The sequence below is a fragment of the Mycteria americana genome, chromosome 9 (genome assembly GCF_035582795.1).
Source record: "Mycteria americana isolate JAX WOST 10 ecotype Jacksonville Zoo and Gardens chromosome 9, USCA_MyAme_1.0, whole genome shotgun sequence".
Taxonomy (NCBI): domain Eukaryota; kingdom Metazoa; phylum Chordata; class Aves; order Ciconiiformes; family Ciconiidae; genus Mycteria; species Mycteria americana.
The window spans coordinates 15,234,223-15,258,352 of NC_134373.1; the positions used below are offsets into that span (position 1 = coordinate 15,234,223).

At 39.5% G+C, this 24,130-nt stretch overlaps 1 protein-coding gene across 3 annotated transcripts in view; it reads right to left on the reverse strand.

The window, feature by feature from the left end:
* The window catches only part of PARD3B (par-3 family cell polarity regulator beta), a 443,287-nt gene that overhangs the window by 223,302 nt on the left and 195,855 nt on the right, over window positions 1–24,130 (reverse strand). For all 3 annotated transcript variants that reach the window (XR_012777023.1, XM_075511456.1, XM_075511455.1), the window contains exons 6-8: window positions 9,751–9,837; window positions 6,030–6,155; window positions 1,260–1,618 (exon numbers count right to left, since the gene is read on the reverse strand). Coding sequence is in view for 2 of the 3 variants with exons in the window: in XM_075511456.1 (XP_075367571.1) it covers window positions 1,260–1,618; window positions 6,030–6,155; window positions 9,751–9,837 (572 nt within the window). In the remaining variant the exon portion in view is untranslated. The remainder of the gene's footprint in view (window positions 1–1,259; window positions 1,619–6,029; window positions 6,156–9,750; window positions 9,838–24,130) is intronic.

The window sequence follows — 24,130 nt, forward strand, 5'->3', positions numbered from 1 at the left end:
GTTTTACTGAAACTTGGTGAAAAGTAGAAAATGTCACACAATTTGAGTGCAAAAACTGCTGACTACATGCTGTTAAGAAAGGACAAGTGATATTTCAAAGCTTCCATTCGTGAAGTCATTTGCTGCTTGGAAATAAGCAACCTCAAATGCTAATAGATAAATGTTTTAACAAATAATTAGGGAGTAAAATCAATATTAGCAGGTATTGCTTATAAGCCACCAAAATCACCCAGGAATAGCAGGATCCATAAACATCTTTTCATATTGAGCAGGATTGCTACCCATGTGATAGTTTTCAGAGATATCATGTCAGTATCACTTTCCTATCATTTCTAAAAGTATAAATTACTGTTTCAAAATCAAAAGCATTAGATCTAAAATGGGGAAAATTCTGAAGCAGGTTTTATTAATGCAAAGCTGAAGAGTTCAAAAGTAAAAATGAATGATTTAAGTTAAGAAATAACAAAAATTAAGAAATGACAGCTTGATTACACTCATTATGTGTTAAAAGAATAAAGTTACAGTTAGTTTTTAAAAGGGCTACTTCTAGCATCAAATTTAACTCTCAGCCAAATCAGAGACAGAAATTAAACAGAAAATATAAATGCTAATTGGGATCTGCTTAAGCACATTTTACTACATGTGCATAAACCTGTTACTCCATGCACAGACACACGCATGGAGCAGCAATTAAAGATATACACACAAAATTCAGCTTGCTGACAGCTGAATAAATACAGATGGAAAGAAAAGGTTTGTAGAAAATAAAAAAGGGAAAGACAAGTAAATCTCTGGTCAGCTTCCTGGATAACATCAAACAGAGCAGAGTATATTTTTAAACATATCTTTAAAAGAATGTCATAACAGTGCTGATCAATTAGCAGATATTAATAAAAATAACAATGGTTACCAGCAGACAGTTAAAATTTTTACTCTGTACTTGCAAAAAGGCTGAATGATCTCTTAATATCTCATGTTGCTAATGAAATACCTTTCACATAATCAGTAACTGAGATGTTTTAAAAATCTGTAAGTCTCGATAACACGCAGCCAAAATTTACGAGAAAGCTGACTGTTGAGGACATTACTGTTAACATTGCTTTACCTTTTGGAATATTCTTTTACCTTTTGGAAGTTTTGGAATTTTTTAACTGTAAATAATATGCTTGTACTTTTAATGTCACTAGTTTAGTTAAAAGTTAAGGTATCAATATAGAGAACACAATACAGAATTAATCATACCATCTCCAAAGACTTACCTTTTTTCAGGTCTATCTTTATTTTCTTTGCATTTTTTTTATTGCCAAAGCCCATAAGGGGAGACAGCGAGGGAGAAGACAACTTTCTACCCAGACGTGGGAGGTTGGGGCTCCTAGCTTGTTGTAGTGTTGCCTGTACACCTGCCTCCAAGCTGCTTGCTCCAGACACATTAATCGTTTTCAGAGCAGGTTTTGGATGAACAGGAGGTGGAATCTTTGTTTTTTGAACTCCTTCTTCATTATCCAGAAAACAAAGGGGAGCAATAGCAGACTTCTCATATTGTTCTCGATTATATGGAGGAAGGACTTCCAAGATGACACTTGGGAATTTCATTGCCTGACGGAAGATGTCCTGAGCCCTTTAAAAGGAAGGTTTGAAAATTCACATAACAAACCGGAAAATTCAGGCAAAGTTTGAAGAAGTTTACAGAGAATAAGACAAAAATTTATCTTAAATGTGAAGAAATAACCTTACTGTCACACCTACAGGGTCCCTTTTCTAAAAAGTACACATGAAATAAGACTTCTAAACTACAGCATTTCCTTACATTTCAAGCAGGAACAGCACATCTGTCAGGATTCCTAGGCTGCTATGAAAACATATCAGCCAGAATAAACTAATTAACAGAGTTCTTCATGCAGCACATCAGGAAGGGAAGTTCTGATGGCAAAAGCTCATCAAAAGACTCCTGAAGTTACAGCTTGCTACTTTTTTCAAGTGTTTGCCTGTTACGTATTTTCTTGTTGGCATAGAGGCACCCTGAGTACTTACGACCAATTGCTCTGGTGGATACATCTTCTATGAGCAAGCTCAAGACCCCATTTTTTTTCTGAGTACAGCCTAACTACCCCTCAGATTCCTTCATCATCCCTAATGCAACTGCTGACTGATTCCACACCAGTAAAAAAGGATGAGGGTATGGGATATATGGACATCTTCAGAAGAAATATTGTGACTGCAAATGCTGCAACGGAAAAGGATGATGGCATGGGATATATAGACATCAGAAAAAAAATTGGTGACCAAAAAAGTTGCAACTATTTGTGTGTTTATACATAAATGGATAAATGAATAGGTAGATATTACTCACATCTTTCAAGCAGCAATCTCTTGCTAAGGTGGATATATGGACTTTACTTCATCAGTTTCTTTATATATGTGCTCAATTGCAACACCAGAAACTCTGTTAGAGCATTTAGTGAAACTATTCCCCTTGAACTGATTAACATGGTAACAATCCAGTGTTTGGGTTCCCATGCATTGCAAGGCAATTAAGACAAGTTGGCCAAAGCAACTGTTCATACAGCCTTTCCTGGATTTTGAATAACCCGTAGATTTGGTCAATCAAGACATTTTACAAACCTTGGATTCTAAAGGAACAAAGGAGACTTCTCTCTTTCTATGCTTTCCCCTTCTACCTTCTGATGAAGTTGACTGATTTTCTTCCATACAGCAGAAGACAACTCAAGTATAAACAGAAGTAGTAGCTGAAGCACATTTTGAGAATGAAAAAACAAGAACTTCTGCTTAGCAGAAGAGGGGAAGTAATGGCCACATTAATTTTTAAATAAATCATGGGGTCCTTTTGAGAACAATTTACATATCTCCTGCCTTTCTGTAGCATGTTTGTCAGTCAGGCAAAGTCAGTATTTCACTGAAGTCTTGGCTTTGGATTTACACTCAATTATGCAACAGGAGTCAATGTTGAAAGTACTTCCAAAATAAACAGTTTTTTACACTGATACAGAAAGGAAGCCACTGCAAACGTTAACATCTTGAACACACACCTACTGCTTTCCCAGATCAACAGAGCTGCACCGTACCTCCACCTTGCAGCTGTAGGTAGTGGAAGGGAGGGGCTGTTTCGAGGGGGTTTTTTGCAGCATGAAGACACTGAAGTCAGGGGGCAGTCCCAATGGATACTGCTGTGGGAAAGAACCATCTTGGCTACACTGAGTGTACGTGCACCAAGACTCAGAATAACTGCATTCATTGACGAGAGACACTGCCAGAAGAGAAACCTCAAACTTGGAAAAGAAAGGTAGCAGGGACAGTGTTGTGAAAAGGTATTTTTCCAGCACTACCCTCAAGGGTTAGGTTTCAAGACTGTAACAGCACTGTCCCAGAGTGTCTGCAGGGGTTATGTGCTACCTGCTCACCTATAGCCTGTGAAGGTTTTCAAGGACAGACCTTACCCTGGTTGTAGAAACCATGGCATGCTCCCAGCATAAGGATGTAAGGTCTTAAGCAGGTTTCTTTCACGCCCCGTCTTCATCCTTGCAAGTAGCCACTTGGCCATATGTTACAAGGTAATTTAATAACTCAGTTTCAGGAGATGAATATTTTAAATATATGAAAGAGAAAATATAAGATGCCCTTCAAACAAAAAATAGTGGAAATAACGCAAGACATCCTGTGGGAAAGCCTAAATACAGTCTTCAGGGGCAAAATAACTGGCTGCACTTCAAAGAGAAAAAATAATGGATGGAGAAATTTACATTTCTTGAGACCCCAAACACATACTTTAAAGAAGTAAGGGAGTCAATTAAAAGAGGTGCTAGAAACTCTGCAACACAACAGAATGTAATTGAATAGATTAACAGCAAATGAAAAAGCAGACCAACAGTCCCAATATAAAAAACTATTATAAACATGGGAATACAGAAAGTAGGCTGCTGCTATTACAGCTGCAGAAGCAGCAATCATCAGGAGCAATACTAGTAAGTCTCTGCTGAAAACAGGAAGAGACAGCATATAACAGTCTGCTAAGTGTTAAAACAGCTTTTACAAGGGTTATGAAGAAATGTCAATTTGAAACTAGCAAACAGATTTTCCTTTCAAAGGAGAATCTGATGACTATTTCTGGGTCAATAGTTATTGGGACAATACTTCGTCACATCCATTACAATTACTCCATTTCTGTAACTTGGACTTCTGTCAGGTTAGTACAGTTATGTCATGCCAGATGAAAACTAAAAGCCATATTTACTGAGACTAGCTTCAGCCTGGAAAGCTGCTTTCTTTACCATTCTCAACAGCCAGGGAAGAGAGATGATGCAGAAGGCTATTCTGGAAGGCAATGCAGGAGAATAACATAACAGGACATGGGACAGGGCTAGAGCGTGTCCAAAATACTCCCCCCAGTCCCTAAAGGGATGTCGAGTCCTCACTGCCCAGTTTTTCTCCTCAGATCCAATGCCACTGCAGCCACACTACTTGTTACTGTACCATAAGGTGAAGTAGACCAACCACATTAGGCTCTGCTCTGAATCACCTTTTAGTCACTTCTCTCTTTCACTCTCCCAATGACAGAGAGATTGTCTAAGATGACTGGCTTCTCTAAACTAACAACTATCTTTGTAAATATCCCTTCCAACTCCCAAACTTTACACAAACTTGGAGAAAGCGAAGTGTCTTGCATTTCTCATTTTGAAAGGAAGCCCGATGGAGAACTGGAAAGTTTACTGCAATATTTCTAACTGTCCCAAAATCTAGTAACCTTACAGAAAAATATGCGGAGTCCTCCACTCCAGATACCTCTCATAGGCTTAAAGCCTCTGGAGGTCTAGTTACATTCTGAAGAGAACACAAAGGAGACAACAAATTGTAAAGAAAAGATCACACGCAATTTTGAAAACAGAGGTTTTGATTCAGGCAAAATCTCATTTGAGAAGGATACGTCTTCATTGCAAAACTGCACAGGTTGAGGCAATGAACATTTTAATATGATACCAACACTTATGTTCTGATAAAGTTGATATCTTATGTAGGAACTTTCCATGGGTGGAAGAGAATGGCATGTACTATATCACATCAGAATATATTTACCACCAAATATTCAGAAAACAGTTAACTTGAAAACCTATCAGAAGGCAAAAAGCACAGCCTCAGAAACAATGTACTACCTACTACAGAATTACGCTGGTTTTATGAAAACCAATTTTGCAAATATTTATCCCAAACAGTGAAATTACTTATTTGATTTTAGTCTAGAAACGTTGAACATTTGGGTTACTGTTTAGAAAGATAAGCCTCAACTCCCTTGAGATCTCAATAGGTTTTTGTTATATTATAAACAATCACTCAGCTGTCTAAACATATGGATTAAAAGTAAAAACAAATTACTATTTAATTACTACAGCAAATATCTGTGAAATTTGAGAGGCTATTCTTTTGTGTAACAATGTCACATTAATTCACAGCTGATCAAAGCAACCTGTTACTTAAAGTAATTTGAGATGGATAATAAATGTCAACAGATTTGTAATAAAAGTCGTAAGAGGTGAGACTTACCGTTTAGCTCAACTAATCATAGTTTGACAGTACTGGTATTTTTAAAATATTAAATGCTCAAAAAGCTGCAGCACCAAAAAAAAAAAAAAAAAAAAAAATCTTATTTCATTTGCAAAAGAACATCAAAAAACATGCTGCGATGTTGACTCATTCTGAAGGTCTTATGAGGAACAAATTACAAAGAAAATATGCAAAAAATAACAGAAGAATTAGAAAGTGAAGATAACTATTAAAAAACTTAAAGCTATTTAAATTAGGTAAGCACAATAGGTTCACTAAGACTACAAGAAGATTCCTCTCCTCAAATTTCACCTTATTTGGAGGTTTCAGAAAGAAAATTACAAAGTTTCTGTGAGGTATCAATTTTACAGGCATTTTACCCGAAATAAATATTAATCCTTTGCATGAATCACTTAATAAACACAGCATTGTATAAAATCCTGGATAGTTAAAAGTATCAGTAAACCAGCACTTACTGGGCAAAGGTTTTATCTGTAAGGTCCACATGGTTAATCTTCACAATGCATTCATTTTCATGGAAAAGCCCATCACGCCTAGATCTGCTATTTTCTTCAATACCACGGATGAAGAGTCCCAGCATCCTAAAAGGCAAAAAAGAGTGAAAACTATCCTTCATTCTGTTGGTATGAATTTATAGCAACTAAAAATAGATATTAATCTCTACTGTGTATGAGATGAGATACAGTAGACCATTATGAAGTGCTTAACCTAGAGGAATGGTTTCCGGCTCACTCTTTAACTAACAGGGAGGGGACTGCAAGACACACCAAGAAAAACTGCTGGACATTGATGCTATACTACTTGCTAGAACTTCAGGAAGCATTAAGTCCTGTAGGTCATACTTGGAGAAACATGGGAAAACACCTAGATCTCCCCATCCAGTTAAAAATTTGAATGTAGCTTATGCAATATTTGTCTGCCACTAAGTAAGATTACATTGCTCCAAAGAAAAGCACAAACAAATTAAAAGTAATTTTCTAACTTGACTATAATAAACTAAGCGGGCATTAGAATAAGATAAAAAATAACCACTATTTCTATGCTTGAAAAGTCTCTGAAACTTTTCAGTTGCCAAAGCCCCTTGTTTTGATATGTGACAGCAATACTATTTGTGGCAGGAGAGAAGCAGAACATCAAAACCTAAGTTGTTTGCTACCAGGTTATGTGCAAATTGAAAACTGAGGTGCAGCACAGAAACTTCTGATAATGCGTTAAGTGAACAAGCGTGGGTGCTGCAAAATTCCAATGGGGCTAACTCTGCTGGGAGCGCTAGGCTGCTTCTGACCTACCTGGAGCACCTCTGTATTGCAGACTACAACTCAACACAGATATATCCAATGATACCAGTATAATGTCCAAAAAACCTGACAACTGCATGTTTGTGAAGACCTTTTATAATCAAGTTTTATCCACTAAATTTCCATGCCACATCAGCATCAAAGACAGATGACCTTTAGAGACCATTTTCTATTGGCTATACTCCATAAAATACTAATGTGCAATTTCCGACATGCCAGCACTCCAATCACAACACAGGACTCATTTTTTTTTCTCAGATTCATGATTGCCCCTCATATTTAAGTCCATTCAACAGATTCACAGCACACCATTAACTATTTCAAATGACACTATATTCACCATGCATCTGATTTTAGATTTACTGTATAATAAGATTTAAAAATTTATTTATGTCATATCAATGTACTTTAAGTGAAAACTTGGTTCCTTCTGAATATTACTTCTTCAAAACATCTCAGAAAAAAATGATTCAATCTATCACATAAAGATTCTCTTGCAACCTGTGTTACGCTTCACTAAAGGATTCAAAGGGGCAGTGGTGGTGAGAGGCTGCAGCCCTATTGATGACAAATATCCAACTAGTGGCAATCAAAAAACTAAACACTAAGAACTAATGAAATATAATTACGTTAAGATGCAAACCAATAAAAGCAGAGAAATAAAAGAAATTACAAATTAAGTCAGTTGCTATGATCTTCACTAATCCTGTTGTGTTTAGATGCTGCATCCATGTAATGCAATAGGATTGCCCACTTGTCTGAAACGCGTTGTCTGGGCTGTACTACCTGAATGAGTGGCTTGAGTTACATACGCTGTGGCAGCTTCAATTCATTGCTCCATTACTTTTTTCCACAGCCTCAATTTTAGCATTATTTTAATGCACTATTAAATTTTAATTTCCTTTTTTAATGATATCTAAGTGCAGAAGAAAGGGGAAAAGTTATTGTCATTAGTTTTTTATTTCCTGTAGAAACAAAGATTTTGTAAATCAACACAATGTTTTAACTACCTCTAGAAAAATTCTGCTCTGCAGGAGCACTAGCCTAAAGCCAGCATTACCTTATCAGAAGACAACTTTACAATTGAAATACCAGACCAAGTTAGTCATGGCCAGTGTGCCCCCATAAATTGTATCTTGTCATTAACAGAAATAGAAGATGCTCTTCTGTACTTTCTCATGTTATGATGAGTTAAAATTTATACACTAGTCTCAGGCTTGATTAAATAAAAGGGACAAGCTATTTAAGTCGCTCTAGTGCTTTTACAAAGATATTAGTATGGTTCTGCCAAGGGTCGTTAAAATTTCAAGACAGCTGTCTAAACAAGTAGTCCGTCTGTCAAAAAACTCTCTTCTCAGAGGGATCCCCAAAAGCATTTGTAAGTAAGGACATATTAACATGCACGCAATGTAGACCAAGGAACTCCACTTTTTCTTCATGGAGGTCTTTAAAAGCTGCACCCAACACAGCGATGCTTCTGTACAGAACTGTATTACAGTCACAGCAGTTACTGATTTTAATAGCTTGCAATTTCATCACATTTTTAACCTAATGATCTTGAAATACAGTGTACACACTACAGCCTTTATGGCATGCCTATAACAAAGAGCTATTGTCTGCATTTCCTGATGGGGTAACAAATACAAGCGCCTTTCTCAAGACAAACAGGCAGCCTGCAAAGCCAAGGACACAACTCAGACCTCCTACAGTTCCTATCGAAGACCAACTTTCTTCTTGAGACAGTGACGACATTTTTCCGGCAGCAGGTGGACAGCTATTTTCCCTTTTGGCAAATAAGACATTCTGAATGAACTTGGGTCTACTTACAAACTCAGATCTTGCTGAGAAAACATTAACACACACAGACTTTTACAAAGCAATTTAATCCTTCACATTCTGTGTCGTACATGAAAGTTGACAAATAAAGAAACATTTAAGAATTATACAATTTTTACTTTTGCAATAATTGTCTTTATAGTAAAATGGCTGCCTGTAACACAAAGTAGTGTCATTTATGGCACTGGCAATTTCCCATCTCTTATTCAGGGCTGCCAGTGTCAAATGAACTATCTGGCTAAGCCTCTGTATGTCAAATTTCAGCCTAGAATTTTTTTATTTTTTATATATTTTTTTAATACATCTGAGTTACATAGCTTGGAAAACAGTTATAATGAAAATGCTGACACAGTTTTAACTACAGTACATCAATATGAGCATGCTGCTATAATGGGCTTTTGTGATCTCAAGAGACTATGTTAAATCATTTATAATTAAAGTAATTGTATTGTGACAAAGAAAGGTTCATGGTATAGTGCACATTTTATAAATGCTATACAACCAAATCTGAAAGGTGGCTTGAAAAATATGAGGCAGACCAGGCAAGCAAATTTTTTTACTTTTCTTGTCTGATATGTCACTAAGGAAGGGGCTATGAAGAGAAATCCAGGGGGGGGGGGGGGGGGGGGGGGGGGGGAACACGACACACACGACAAAAACAACAAACCCAAACAAAAACACCGACACACAACCAAAACCAAACCCCACACCCACAAAACCAACCCAACACCACAAAAAAGAACCAACCCCCTAGCCCCTATACCTTTAGTATTACCTTATTCTACAGAAAGTCTAGTTGACCATTCAGAGAAAAAAAAACAGAGGCAATTAAAAGGACTTATATGAATAAAGGGGTTGGTATTGTCTTATACGTAACTTAGACTAGTAAATATTTTGGTAATAGAAGATGGTGTCAGACTCTAGTACCAATTTTATTTTAAGCATTTCTTTTCCTTATGGTTAAATAGTTAGTATGTTAAGAGAACAACAACTGACATTCTTTCATTAATATATTTCTTGAGCAAAGCAGAAAATAGCATACCTTCCACTCAAAGATGAAAAAAAGGGCACTACATGTATTCCCAAGGGTCCACCTTCCCCAGAAATCTCCACTGTTTTTGTCATTTCGCTGAAAAAGAGCACAGGGAAACACATCTCACGCTTCTTCACAGAATTCTCTATGTTAAAACCAAATTCCTAATCAATCAGATAGCAGAAAGGATAGAAAAAATATTAGACTCAGAGCACACTAATATATAAAAATATGATGAAATGTAAAATGGCTATCAAATTTTTATTTTTTTTTAAGATTAGGATTTGTGTACTTTGAAAGCGAAAGACACCAAGTACTAGACATTTTCCTAAGTCAACCCCTAAGTAAATTAACCAGAATATTAAAGCTTTTAAGTCAGAAGAGACTTCATCATTAAAAAAAAAAAAGTTATTCTATATGTTCTTAATTTAAGCTTCATGTGAGCTGCTTCAGTCAATTTTCCCATGTGGACACATTACAAACATGAAGATCACACATTAAGGACATCAAGCCAATAAGCAAATTAGTCAAATCATATTTAAATATTTTTATTTCTGCCCTCAGTTGCATACAACCTCACTGACAAACAAAGAAAAAAACCAAATTGTAATCAAAAGTGCAACTCAGCTCATTTTATCAGAAGTTTCCTTCCTCAAACAACATTATCAAAAACCTCTATATTATCTCTGACAGATTTTTGCTGTTTCATGGCTATGTGCTGTTTCATTTCCTATTGAGGATTTTACACTGTCAGCCTTACAGTGCCCTTAAATCTATTCTGGGTGATCATAATTTGAAAAGGAAGGTACTTGACTTGGCTAGAACATCGAAGGAAAAACAAAAAAAAACAAAAAAAAAAAGGAGAAATTAGTAGGGTCTGTATTCTAGCAGATTACTTTCCTACTTTCTACGCTAGTCTACATCTTCTGTAACACCCCCTCCCCTCAAATTGTACTGAACACCATCACTCAGGATTAGTGGCCAGTGGACTTCTACCGGGTATTTCCATTTACATTAGAACACCCTAATGCATTCAAGCTATAGGAAGCTCTACGCTTGCACGCCAGTCCTATAGCGTTTACAGGACACGTAAAACTGAACCAAATGGCCACTGGATATACTGCCATGAGTTAAAGGCTCAGTAACTGATGCAAGTGCAGGCTGCTGTTGAGAAGACAACTTCTGACCTTTCTCCAAAAACCATGCAACAGATCTAGAAAGTGCACGTTTGCAAGGTGAGAAAGATGACCAAGCCCCCAAATGATTTTTTTTCCTAGTACAACAATTTCCTCTGGGATCAGCTGACTGATCTCACTGACCCATGGTCTTATGATCATTCGAGTTGATGCAAGAAGAAATGCACAGGCATAAGGGAGGAATCTGTGACCACCCTTGAAGTGGCAACACACAGTTACAGCAGATTAGATACAACATAAAAACACGTGGCACAGCTAAGCTCTCTCTCAAGGACAATTACTGCAAATGATTTAGACAAATTCTGGCATTGCTTCCTAATAATGCAGGATTTTTGTTGTTGTTGTTATGAACCTTTATCCAGTTGCATAATGATCCATCAGAAGCAATTTGCCCTAGATACAATAATTCTTAGCTTGGTCAGCTAAACATGCAGTAAGACCAGAAAATAAGTTGTATCATTTTCTTTTGGTTTTGGAGGTTGGGGGTGGGGGGAGGGGGGCGGGGGTGTTTGGTGGGAGTTTTGGGGAGGGTTTTTTTGTCAATTATTCTTCCAAAAAAGCTGACACTGGAATTTTTATATTCCATAAAAATGAAATGGACAGACCCTGAATAACAAACCACCAATATAACAGATTTTCATGTTACTATATTTGTAACACAGGCATGATCAACAGGCATTTCTATTTGCTGATTTTTTTTTCCTGTATTCCCCTCTCTTCATGAATCAAACAGGGAAATCCTGACAAAATCTTCCTGTAAGTTTTTTTAGAAAACTTTTTTTCTAGTGAAACTGGTCAGAAAAGCTAATCAGGGTGGTTACCAAAAACTCAAAAATGCATGCATAGGAAATTAACTCTTCTTTCAGTTCCATCTTCTACTTCCTCCAATTCTCTTAACGAGGAAAAAAAAAATTAAAGGGCTACTTTTATTGTCTTTTGAACTTCTACAGAATCATCACATACAAGCAAATTAAGTAGCCAAATCCTACAGATCCAGAAAATAATCAAAAGTAGTGAATGGGCTTTCATTTGTACAAGGAAAATTTAAATAAGTTACAGTTGTCCCCAGATAACCCCGTGTTGCCCAAGTACTCCAGGGAAGAGCTGTCTTCCTAAGCGACTGTAAAATAGAGCAGGAATTTTTTTTGAGGGCTATCACAATAGACAGGTTACCTGTCATATTAAATCAGTGCATTTGCAGTTATAAGTAGGCTCAAAGCCAAAGAAAACATACAAGTTTATTTTTAAATCTAACATGAAATCTACACACTAAGAAAAATAGGTTTCTTTGTGAAAACAAATAGCCCACATGTACACTGTGTATTACTTTTAAAAACATTGTGTTACACCCTAAAAGTTATGGACATACTAAAGCACTAAATATCCAGAATAAGAGCACACTCTATACACATATATATAAAAAAGGTAGTTTAGAACTGTATTTTTAATCAATAATCTATGAGTCAGAATGACTTTCATTCTCAAACAAATGTGATTCTTAGTTACATCTGAGAAGAAAACTGCCCTTCACAACAACTTTAATAGATCTTTGAGGGCATATTATTTTTATATTACACCTATGAAATAGTTAAACAATTAAAAAGGAGGATATCTGGGATTTGGCTTTTTTTGGTTTAGGAAGATCAAAGATTATAGAGACTCAGAAAAATTTGACATCATTCCCTCATATTGTCCATCTTCCAGCAGGTTTAATCTGCCCACAAGAACAACTGAATTCCAGCAGCCTACTATTCCACACTGACTTACAGTTTACACTATACTGGAGAGAGTATTCAGGCATAGGGCACGGCGGAATGAGATCCTAAACAAGATGAGCTTTAAGAATACTAATTACTAAACTCCACAGCCACAAGGGCCACCAAGGTGCTGGGACTCTTCAGTTTGACAGAGTCAAGTTAAAAAACTGAAAGAAGAGGGTGGGAGAATGCAGAATGGCTTTCCACTGCTGGTTGATAGCTGTGATATTGACAACAGAGAGGGTAATTTATGGATTTTCTGCAATATTCAACACATTTAAAAAACAAACCAACCAACGCCCAAAATAGGAAAAAATTAAATTCCAAAAGTTAGTAACCTCTAGTGGCCTACTATTTTAAACCTCCCCTATACATCTTAAATGCATTTTGCAGTAAAAGAAAAAAGAAGTCTCGCCTACCAAGTCAGTATAAAAGACGTGGAGTCCAAGCACTACCTGGGGATGAGAGGCTGGGAGCATCAGTGAGCGATGCACAGTGTGCGCTACACTGCTTGTATCTCCTGTGTGTTCTTCAAGGAGCAGACGCAGCTCCTACCTCAGAAAATACTGTCCTTGCTGAGTTTGCAACCCAATTTCTATGGAATACGTACAGGTATGTTCTTACAGCAATCAAAATAAGTGAACTTTTAAAAAACATTTATCTCACTGAAATTTATCTGAACTGCAGGGTTCACCCCAACTAGAAACACGGCACTCAAGCTTCTTCGAATGCATGCTGGCATCTCCCTTGCCCTCGCTGCACTAAAGGTGCCTCAGAGGTCTCGGTGAAGAGACAACACCTGCCTAGCATGACCTGATTGTGGCATCCAAGACCACATTCAACATTGTACTATTGATTTTTAACCTGAAGAAGCTGTCATCATTTACTATTTAAATTCTTCATTGCTTGATGTTTATTGATTTCTGCCAGATTCTTTACAGTCTATCACATTTGTCAGGAAGGCTTGCCATGCATATTATTAAAAATGTTGATGAGTACAGTTTAGCAAAGAGAGAGAAAGAGAAGATGTATGCATGTGTGTAGTGAGCATGCACAGCAGTCCATTTGTAACATGGAAAGCAAAATTTAAATGGAGTGCAGCACATTCAGCAGTGCATATTCAGTGGTGAATCAGTCTGATCTTCAGATTGGCAGTGCCCTTGCTGTCAAATGCTACAGCTCCCTCTCCTGAAAACTGTATCAAGAATTAGCAGTTTCTCAGTTATGCCATGGGAAAAGATCTGTTAGCTGAAAGCTTCTCTGCAAACTATCCAATTATACTGAAGAACCAATCTCAACCACTAAGCACACAGATGCTTAAAAGGTACCTCTCTCCAGAAGTAAACTTTTTGGAGTTTTGCAGCAGGACCTGGTTTTGCTAAGGAGCTTTGGTCTTCCCAAATTACAAATGCTAGGAGAATCTTGGTAGGATTTCTCTTGGAGAATGCAGTAGATGCAGCCTAAAGCAGACTGTTTTGCAACATACTGAAGTCAGTACCGTGGAAAAAGCTGCTTTCTGCATAGGTTACTGGGCAAAACTTGTCATCGTGTGTATGTCACAAGAATCTACTGCCTCAGTAAACACAGATCAAGTATTTATCATTCCAATGGCATATTCTTTTGCCATTTTAGTCTTATTCAACACTTGCATGTAAGTCTTTAACCCAGGCACAACATGACAAAGCAAAAACCTTTGAATAGATCATTGAATTCCTCATATGTTTTTAAGAAAAGGTACGGATTAGTAAGCTGCTGTAAAAAATCAGATTTCTGAAAAAAAATCTCTTAGTGCAGGATGTCAATGTTTCCCTTGCAAACAGAAAAGCACAGCTGATATTCTGAACATGCTTTGTGGCATTTTTATTGACCACAGCCAAGTAAAAGGCAAAGGAAGTGTCACTCATATGCGGAGAGCTCACAGATAAAGTTATTGAGCTGCACTTCATTGCTTGTTCTTCCCTTGCGCCTCCAGCCCCACCAGCCAATGCTGCCGTTCCAGGGGAGAGGAGTATCCATGAACAAGGGGTGCTGACATTTGGTAGAGAGCACAGGCCTACAGGTGATGTCAAGTTACTAAAGAGAATTTTAAAGAGAAAGCTTACACAGATTTATCCAAATAAAGAGGGTGATGACTTGTCTATATACTTTTCGCATATTAAAACAGTACAGTTGCTGATGGTAATAAAGTCAGAGAGGCTTCCAGAGTAGCCAGCTCAACTAAAACTGTCAGATAGCACATTTCCCACCCACCTCCTACCCATTTTCCACATTTTTCCTTCCCTCTTTTAAACAAGATGCTCAAAGCTCTGATGAAAACGTCTTGAAAGCCCTTGTCGTGGTTTAACCCCAGTCGGCAACTAAAAGGCTTTAACCGCTTGGCTTGCTTGATTGCAGCACATGTCTCACATTCATGGATAACCTGTGCAATAGTGTCCATGGTCAAGTCCACCCCTTGATCACGAGCCCATCTATATGTTGCATCTCTTCCTTGATGGCCTGAGGGGTCATGGGCCCACTGAGCTATAAATAATTCACCCTTATGTTGCCAGTCCAGATCCACCTGAGCCACTTAAATCTTAGCAGCCTGATCCACCTGCTGGTTGTTTTGATGTTCTTCAGTGGCGCAACTCTTGGGTACATGAGCATCAACGTGACATACTTTTACAACCAGGTTCTCTACCTAGGCAGCAATATCTTGCCACAATGCAGCAGCCCAGATGGGTTTACCTCTGCGCTGCCAGTTGCTCTGCTTCTGTTGCTGCAACCACCCCCACAAGGCATTTCCCACCATCCATGAATCAGTACAGCAACAGAGCACTGGCCACTTTTCTCATTCAGCAGTATCTAAAGCCATCTGGATGGCTTTCACCTCTACAAACTGACTCAATTCACCGTCTCCTTCAGCAGTTTCTACAACTTGTTGTACAGGACTTCATACAGCAGCCTTCCACCTTCCATGCTTTCCCACAAGACAACAGGACCCATCAGTGAACAGGGCATATTGCTTCTCATTTTCTGGTAGTTTATTATACTGGGGCCTCCTCAGCACGTGTCACCTCCTCCTCTGGTGATATTCTGAAATTTTTGCCTTCTGGCCAGTCCATAATTACTTCAAAGATTCCTGGGTGATTGGGGCTTCCTATTCAAGCTGATTGTGTGATCAGTGCAACCCACTCACTCCACGTAGCATCAGCTGCATGATGTGTAGAGGGGACCCTCCCTTTGAACATCCAGCCCAGCACTGGCAGCTGGGGTGCCAGGAGGAGCTGTGCTTCAGTACCAACCACTTCCGAAGCAGCTCGAACCCCTTCGTATGCTACCAATATCTATTTTTCAGTTGGAGTATAGCGGGCCTCGGATCCTCTGTATCCCCGACTCCAAAACCCTAGGGGTCGACCTTGAGTCTCCCCTGGTGCTTTCTGCCAGAGGCTCCGGGTAGGGCCATTCCCCCCGGGCTGCAGTGTAGAGCACATTCTTTACATCTTATCTTGCCCAGACTGGCCCAAGGGCTACTGCATGAACTATCTCCTATTTCATTTGTTCGAAGGCTTGTTGTTGCTCAGGGCCCCATTTGAAATTGTTCTTCTTCCGGGTCACTTGATAGAGAGGGCTTACAATTAGACTGTAATTTGGAATACACATTCTCCAAAAACCCACAACGCCTAAGAAAGCTTGTGTTTCCTTTTTGCTAGTTGGTGGAGACATGGCTGTTATTCTGTTGATCACATCCATTGCAAACGTCATCCGGTGGAATGACGTCCATCTTGCCATGTTATTCATAAAAACTAGATGTCCTGTGCAGGTCCCTTGACCTTACTTTGTTTTATGGCAAAACAGGCTTTCAGGAGGATTTGGACTATTTTCTTCCCTTTCTCAAAAACTTCTTCTGCTGTGTTGCCCCATACAATGATGTCATCAACGTATTGCAGATGTTCTGGAGCTTCATCCTGTTCCAGTGCCATCTGGATCAGTCCATGGCAAATGGTAGGGCTGCGTTTCCACCGCTGGGGCAATCAATTCCAGGTGTACTGGATGCCCCTCCAAGTGCAAGCAAACTGTGGCCTGCACTCTGCTGCCAAAGGGATTGAGAAAAACGCATTAGTGATATCAACTGTGGCGTATCACTTGGCTGCCTTTGACTCCAGTTCGTATTGAAGTTCTAGTATGTCCAGCACAGCAGCGCTCAGCGGCGGCGTGACTTCATTCAGGCCACAATAGTCTACTGTTAGTCTCCACTCTCCATTAGACTTTCACGCTGGCCATATATGACTGTTAAAGGGTGAGCGAGTCTTGCAGGTCTCTCCTTGGCTCTCCAGTCGATGAATCAGTTTATGGATGGGAATCAGGGAGTCTCAGTTGGTGCAATATTAATGCCAGTGCACCGCTGTGGTAGCAATTGGCACCATCCTCTGACAGACCAGGCAAGGTAGACAGCTGTTTAATTTCCTCTGTCTCCAAGTCAGCTATACCAAAAGGCCACCGGTACCCTTTTGGGTCCTTGAAATACCCTCTCCTGAGGTAGTCTATGCCAAGGATGCACGGGGCATCTGGGCCAGTCACAATGGGGTGCTTTTGCCATTCATTCCCAGTTAGGCTGGCTTTGGCCTCCAATACAGTAAGCTGTTGGGATCCCCCTGTCATTCCTGAAATACAGATGGGTTCTGCCCCTGTATAGTTTGGTGGCATTAGGGTATGCTGTGCACCAGTGTCTACTAGAGCCTTATACCCCTGTGGGTCTGATGTGCCAGGCCAGCAAATCCACACAGTCCAATAAACCTGGTTGTCCCTTTCCTCCACCTGGCTGGAGGCAGGGCCCCTCTAGTCCTGGTCATAGTATTCATTACCCACTTCTTGTAAATATGAGTCAGGAGTTTCCTTCATTAAAATTGGGAGTAAGATCAGCCCTTCTACTCTGTCTGGGGAATTGCCCACTGGAAATCGGAGCAGCAATTTTCCTGGAAGAACCCCCTTGTGTGATTGTTTTTCCTTGCCACTCACGTACCCATGCCCCTCGGGTCGAGGTAGGTTTTCCATCCCACTTCCTCATGTCATCTCCGTGGTCACGCAGGTAAAACCATAGGGTGCCCTGTGGTGTGTACCCTCTATATCCTCTCTCTTGAGCAGAGGAACGCTGACTCCTAATAGCTGAGATACTGGTCAGTACAGGTGGAGAGTAGGACCTATCCTCTTTGAGTTGCTGGACCTCCCGGGACAGTTTCTCCACAGCTGAGACGAGGGAGGAAGAGAGATCTTCTTCCTATTGCTGGAGTTGGCCAGCCAATTCATCCACTGTTTGTCCCTCTCAGTCTTTCCAGGTCATTACTGCCAATGAGTTGGCATACAATGATGGTGTGCTCCGTACAAGCTTCTGCCACGTGGGTTGCGTGCACTTGACTTCGTCTAGATCTTTGGTTAACTGCTTGTTGCCCAGCTCACCATAAATCACATCCAGCACGGCTAACTCCCTCAGGTACCGGATACCTCTCTCCATGGTGGTCCACTTGCCTGGGTGACATATAACATCTTCCTTGAAGGGATGCCTTTCCTTCATGCCTGACAGGTGTCGCCTCCAGAGGCTGAGGCCTTGTGCCCCTTTTCCAATCACTTTGTCAATGCCCCCTTCCCTAGAAAGGGATCCCAGCTGCTTGGCACCTCTGTCCTCTAATTCCAGGCTACTGGCCCCATTATCCCAGCATCGGAGCAGCCAGGTGACAATGTGCTCGCCTCGATGACAGCTGAAATCCTTTCACACATCTTGCAGCTCACTCAGGGATAGAGATTGGGTGGTTACTGTCTTGTTTACAAGTTCTTCCTCTCCCTCCGAGGAAGAGGAGGAACCCTCCTGCCAAGCTCTTCCTCAGGGGGAAGCAGGGAATTCTTCCTCTTCCTCCTCCTGTTCTCATGATGGCCCTGCTTTAGTCTGCCTCCTCACTGGCAGGACAGTATGCTGCTTCCTCCTGCTCCCTCTTAGGAGAAGCTTCTTCATCCCTTACTAAACAAACTGACTTTCGCTTCCAAGATTTCTTCTTGTGTATGGGGGCTACTGACACTAGCAGGGGTTGGTTCTCTGGTTCAGCTGCGGTGCCTCTCACCGGGGCTGGAGCAACCACAGTGCCTGTCACCAGGGTTGGAGTAACCACAGTATTCTTAAATCGTTGTTTAACCCTAAGCAAGACCTGACACACATTGAGGAGACATAGCAATAGGACCATGCTGGTTTGAACATCGCAAGGATATTTGAAATTCTCAAGAGCTACTGTAATTAGCCTGGAGAGGAAGGGGAACATAGAGGAAGGTGTCTCCCCCATAGGCAGGCTCTCTGAGGAGTGTGCTGGTTTCAGCTGAGATGGAGTTGGTTTTCTTTATAGTGGCTGGTATGGGGCTATGTTTTGGATTTGTGCTGAAAACAGTGTTGATAATACAGAGATGTTTTAGTTGTTGCTGCACTAGTCAAGGACTTTTCAGCTTCCCATGCTCTGCCAGGTGCACAAGAAGCTGGGAGGGGGCACAGCCAGGAGAGTTGATCCAAACTGACCAAAGGGCTATTCCATACCACATGACGTCATGCTCAGTATATAAAGCTGGGGAAGAGGAAGGAAGGGGGGACGTTCGGAGTGATGGCGTTTGTCTTCGCAAGTAACCATTACGCATGATGGAGCCCTGCTTTCCTGGAGATGGCTGAACACCTGCCTGCCCATAGGAAGGAGTGAATGAATTCCTTGCTTTGCTTTGCTTGCGTGCGTAGCTTTTGCTTTCCCTATTAAACTGTCTTTATCTCAACCCACGAGTTTTCTCAGTTTTACTCTTCTGATTCTCTGCCCCATCCCACCAGGGGGGAGGTGAGCGAGCGACTGTGTGGGGCTTAGTTGCCGGCTGGGGCTAAACCATGACAGGAGAAAAAGTAAAAAGCGTAATTATTAATAATTTCCGAGAGATGGCTCCTGAAGTACAGAGGTGATGGCAATGCTGAGTACAAATACAAGACTGATCTCACGACCAACAATTTTATCATACCATAAGCCAGTGTTACACAATACAGCAAAGCGATAACCTTAATCCACCTCCCAGAGGTGATAAATAGCACATAAATACTGATAAACAGTATATACGGCAAGTACGGTGTTACGTAACACAACTCTGAGAACAAATACAACAACTCTTGAAAGCAACTAAATCAACATTATGACCAGCAACTACTAAACTAGTACAATGAATGCTTATAACAAATTTGTTTTCACACGTTCTGATCGGATCTGTCGTTTTCTCAACCCTTTGTGCCCCATATTGGGCGCCAAAAAGGACTGTCGTGGTTTAACCTCAGTTGGCAACTAAGCACCACACAGCCGCCTGCTCACCTTCCCCTCCCACCCCCAGATGGGGGAGAGAATCAGGAAAAAAAAAAAATAAAACCCCTGGGTTGAGATAAAGACAGTTTAATAGAACAGCAGAGGAAGAGGAAATAATAATAATAATAATAATAATAATAATAATAATAATAATAATAATAATAATAATAATAATAATAGGAAAAAAGGATGTACAAAACTAGTGATGCACAATGGAGTTGCTCACCACCCGCTGACTGATGCCCAGCCAGTCCCCGAGCAGAGATCACTGCCCCCGGCCAGCTCCCCCAGTTTCTATGCTGAGCACGAGGCCATATGGTATGGAATAGCCCTCTGGCCAGTTGGGGTCAGCTGTCCTGGCTGTGCTCCCTCCCAGCTTCTTGTGCACCTGGCAGAGCACGGGAAGCTGAAAAGTCCTTGACCAGTGTAAGCACTGCTTAGGAACAACTAAAACATCAGCATGTTATCAACATTATTCTCATACTAAATCCAAAACACAACAAGCACTATACCAGCTACTACGGAGAAAATTAACTCTACCCCAGCTGAAACCAGGACAGCCCTGAAGAAGAAACTGGAGCTCAAGATGTTAAATAGTGTGAATACACTCAAATGATGAAAATCTGAGCAATATCTAAATAGGGATGGAGAGCATCCTACTAGGAGAGGAGAAAGCAACTGAACATGCAGAGTCAAGGAGCAGCTTTCCAGGCACAGTTAAGGAAACTGTTCACTCTCTTTTAGAAGAGACAGGCACATTTCAGCTGCACCATTCTACACAAAAACAAACAAGCTATTCACAAAGTTTAAATATTTACTATGAAATAATGTCAGAATCTTCCAATTTCAGGTTTGAAGAGGTAACCAAACACCTTCTCCTAACTAAAATGTGTTAATCCAGTAAAGATGCTACTGTAATCCAGCTTTTTTTCCCCACTAAAATTAGTTAGTTCTCAGGAGATTAACTGTCTAAAGGTTTGTTTAGAGAGAAGCCAGACAACCTGCAGGCACCAGGGTTTTGTGTCTTTTTTTTTCTTTAAATCAAGTTGTTCCACTTCTGTGTTGTTAGACTAATGAAAGACACAGAAAGTTAAAAAAAAAGTAAAATACGGAGAAGGAAAAAATGCTGCAGTTACGCTTTAATTATGTATCTACAGTGCTTAAACCAAGGAACTGACCCTGCCCTCTGCTAGAAAGAAGTGGGAAGACAGCAAAACAGAACATAATGAAAACACATAATGAATTATCTATGCATAAATTACCCTTTGAGTTCCAACTAATCCACTGCTATTAAGCTAAACATCCACTTCCAAGCAGATTCGTGTTTACTGTTCCTTAACACAGTCATTTTTACTAAGAAATGCAAGGTTTTCAAAACCAGTATTACTATGTATAGTGTGCTAAGAGATTCAGTGTTAAAGGTTGTGACAAATTTCTACCTGACTTCTGCAGAGTATCAAGACCCTGATGTTACTTTAAAAATCTTTCAGTCCTAGTCCAGAACATGAAAGGAAGCAAGAAAAAATACCAAATTTTATACACTGATGGCATTAGCTTGGCTTCCCTTATTCTGAACATCATCTTTACTAGCAAATCCAAAATAAAAAAAATCCACCTTCAGAAATTACAAGAGGATTGTCATTAGTCCTGTCTTTCTTTATTCCATTTAAAAACATGCCAATGACCCAGTGTTTCACGTCTCTCTTCTAGCAAAGTTCAACTCTCAAAAAGTCAAATTAAAATTTTCAGACTCCTGAGGGATACAGTCCTAAAAAGTTTCCCAGTACTTTTACAGTGAAATGTTTTAAGAGAATCCAGGCAAAGAAACTTCCTTCCCATTAGCTTCTGAATAGAGGAGCTAAAAATCCTCCACACTGCCACTCATTTCATTTACCCAACGTGCAACTAATTTTACGTACTTAAATCAGTGAACTGATTTTCTTCAAATGGAACAGTTTTCCTACTTGAGTGAGAAATATAAAACAAGCCACGCCTGAAGCCTTTAAATTCAACTGACTAGGCTTCACAATCATAAAATATTAATCATGGTATTCTTTTTTCTGCATCCCTCTCAAATACCTATTATTGGCTATAGTTAGAGAAGGGACAGTGACCTCAGACAGGTTCGTGCTCTGATGAGAAGGCTAAGATAATTTTCTTAGGTGATGAGCTGCTATTTTCCTTAAGTGCTACAGGTCATAATGATTACCAAAGTCAGCAACAGGAAAGAATATTTTCTAATGAAAGCAGCAGGGACAATAGTGGTTTTCTTCTTTCTTCCATAGCATGGAGTAGCTCGCAAATAGGCTAAAATATTAGCTTCATTAACATCACTTAACTTAACATAGCTTATTTAAATGAAGGCTTAAGGTATCCTACCTTGGTGGTCCTTCATGGCCCTAACATCTTTGAAATACAACAAGAAAGATACCTGCACAGATAAGAATTATAAATAACACTCTCTTTCAGAAAGAACAGTGTAAAAGGAGTCAAATTAGATATTAAGATGCTAGTTTTACTACTTATGGAAAAAAAGTTTTATTATTTAATACTATTCTATTAATAAAACCTTCTTTACTTATATTCAGTCAAGACACCAGTAAGATAGATTGATGGTCTGTAGTAACTCATTATTTTCCTTTATAAACCTATTACTCCTAATGAAAAAAACTTTTGTAAGAACAGTTTAAAAGAAGTTCTTCATTTTTAAGGAAAAAGCCATACAAGAATCATAGAATCATTGCCTTAAAATTCAAATTCTTTGACTTTTGAAATTCCAGTGAATTTCACAGAAATACCAACTAACTTTGCTTTACAAAACAATGTGTTCTGAATTCCTCCTAAGTTCACTGTTTGAAGAAATTTGAATATATTACAGATACTTGAATATAATTCACAATTTTGAGGAAAAAATCCTCATACAGCCCATCTCAATACTTGCAGGCAAAATAGTGTTTTTAAGTCTCCACAGGACACAGGAAGCACAAGCAAGGTGTATTTTGGAAAAATTATTTTACTGGGACTCTGCATTTAAAGAAACACTGCTCCTTTCTCTTTATTTTGGTGTTTTGGGGTTTTTTGGCCAATGTTTCTCCTTAATGCATCAATCTCAATCCACATTAAGACAACTCATTTTATCTCCAAAAAAATTACAACCAATGCAGAAAGGTTCTTGGGAATATCTTGTTCTGACCAGCTTTCCCTCTGCTCCCTGTCTGTTCAACACTGATGCTCAGGCATCAGTTGAGTGGGCCCCAATCTATATTCTTTATCACTCTTCCTTCCATACTCCTCTGCCAAGAAAGTTTGCAGAATTCAACAACAATCCTGGGAGAGCTACAGAAATCTAAGCTTATTATCAACTGTTTTGCAACATGCCAGAGAAGACCTGGCCATTTCAGAAAACTGAATACCTCTGGAAAGTATCACAGAGGTCTTTCTCATTGTCAACATTTCCAATGGCCACCGAAATCAAGTTATGAAGAGTAAAAGCAAGTGAATATCACAACCTTCTTCTGAAGAATCCCAAATGCTAGCAATGACTTGTTTAACTTGATAAACAATAATATGCTCTCAGAAAATTCCTAAGAGGACTTAGATGATCTAAAACACCCTAGTAAAAGCATAAGGACAACAGTAAATATGAGCATAGCATGCACAGAGCTTAATTAATCCCCGTTACAAATTAACGGATCAAGAGACAAATGAGTGCATATATTTGGTGATGCATAATAATTACCTCAGGTGAAACAAGCTGTAGAACTCTTTAGCAACATTCCATAAAGAGAAAATAAGCATTAGCAACTACACTGACTAAGTTCTATACCTGCATGATGAACGCTAATCAGCTAGTGTGTAACTTCGAGGCCCGGCAGGTGCAGAGAAAGCTGGAAGAGCACTCCAGTTCCTTTTCATGATGAGACCATTCTAAAAATATGTATCAGTACCAGCAGGCAAGAGAAGAAACTACAAAATGGCATACAAAGTAGGTGACAAGGAGGCCTCCAAGAGGGAGGAAAAATGCAAATGGACAGATAAGTTGAAAAGCACAGCCTTACCAAGACAAAAAAAATCTCCCATAAAAGAAATG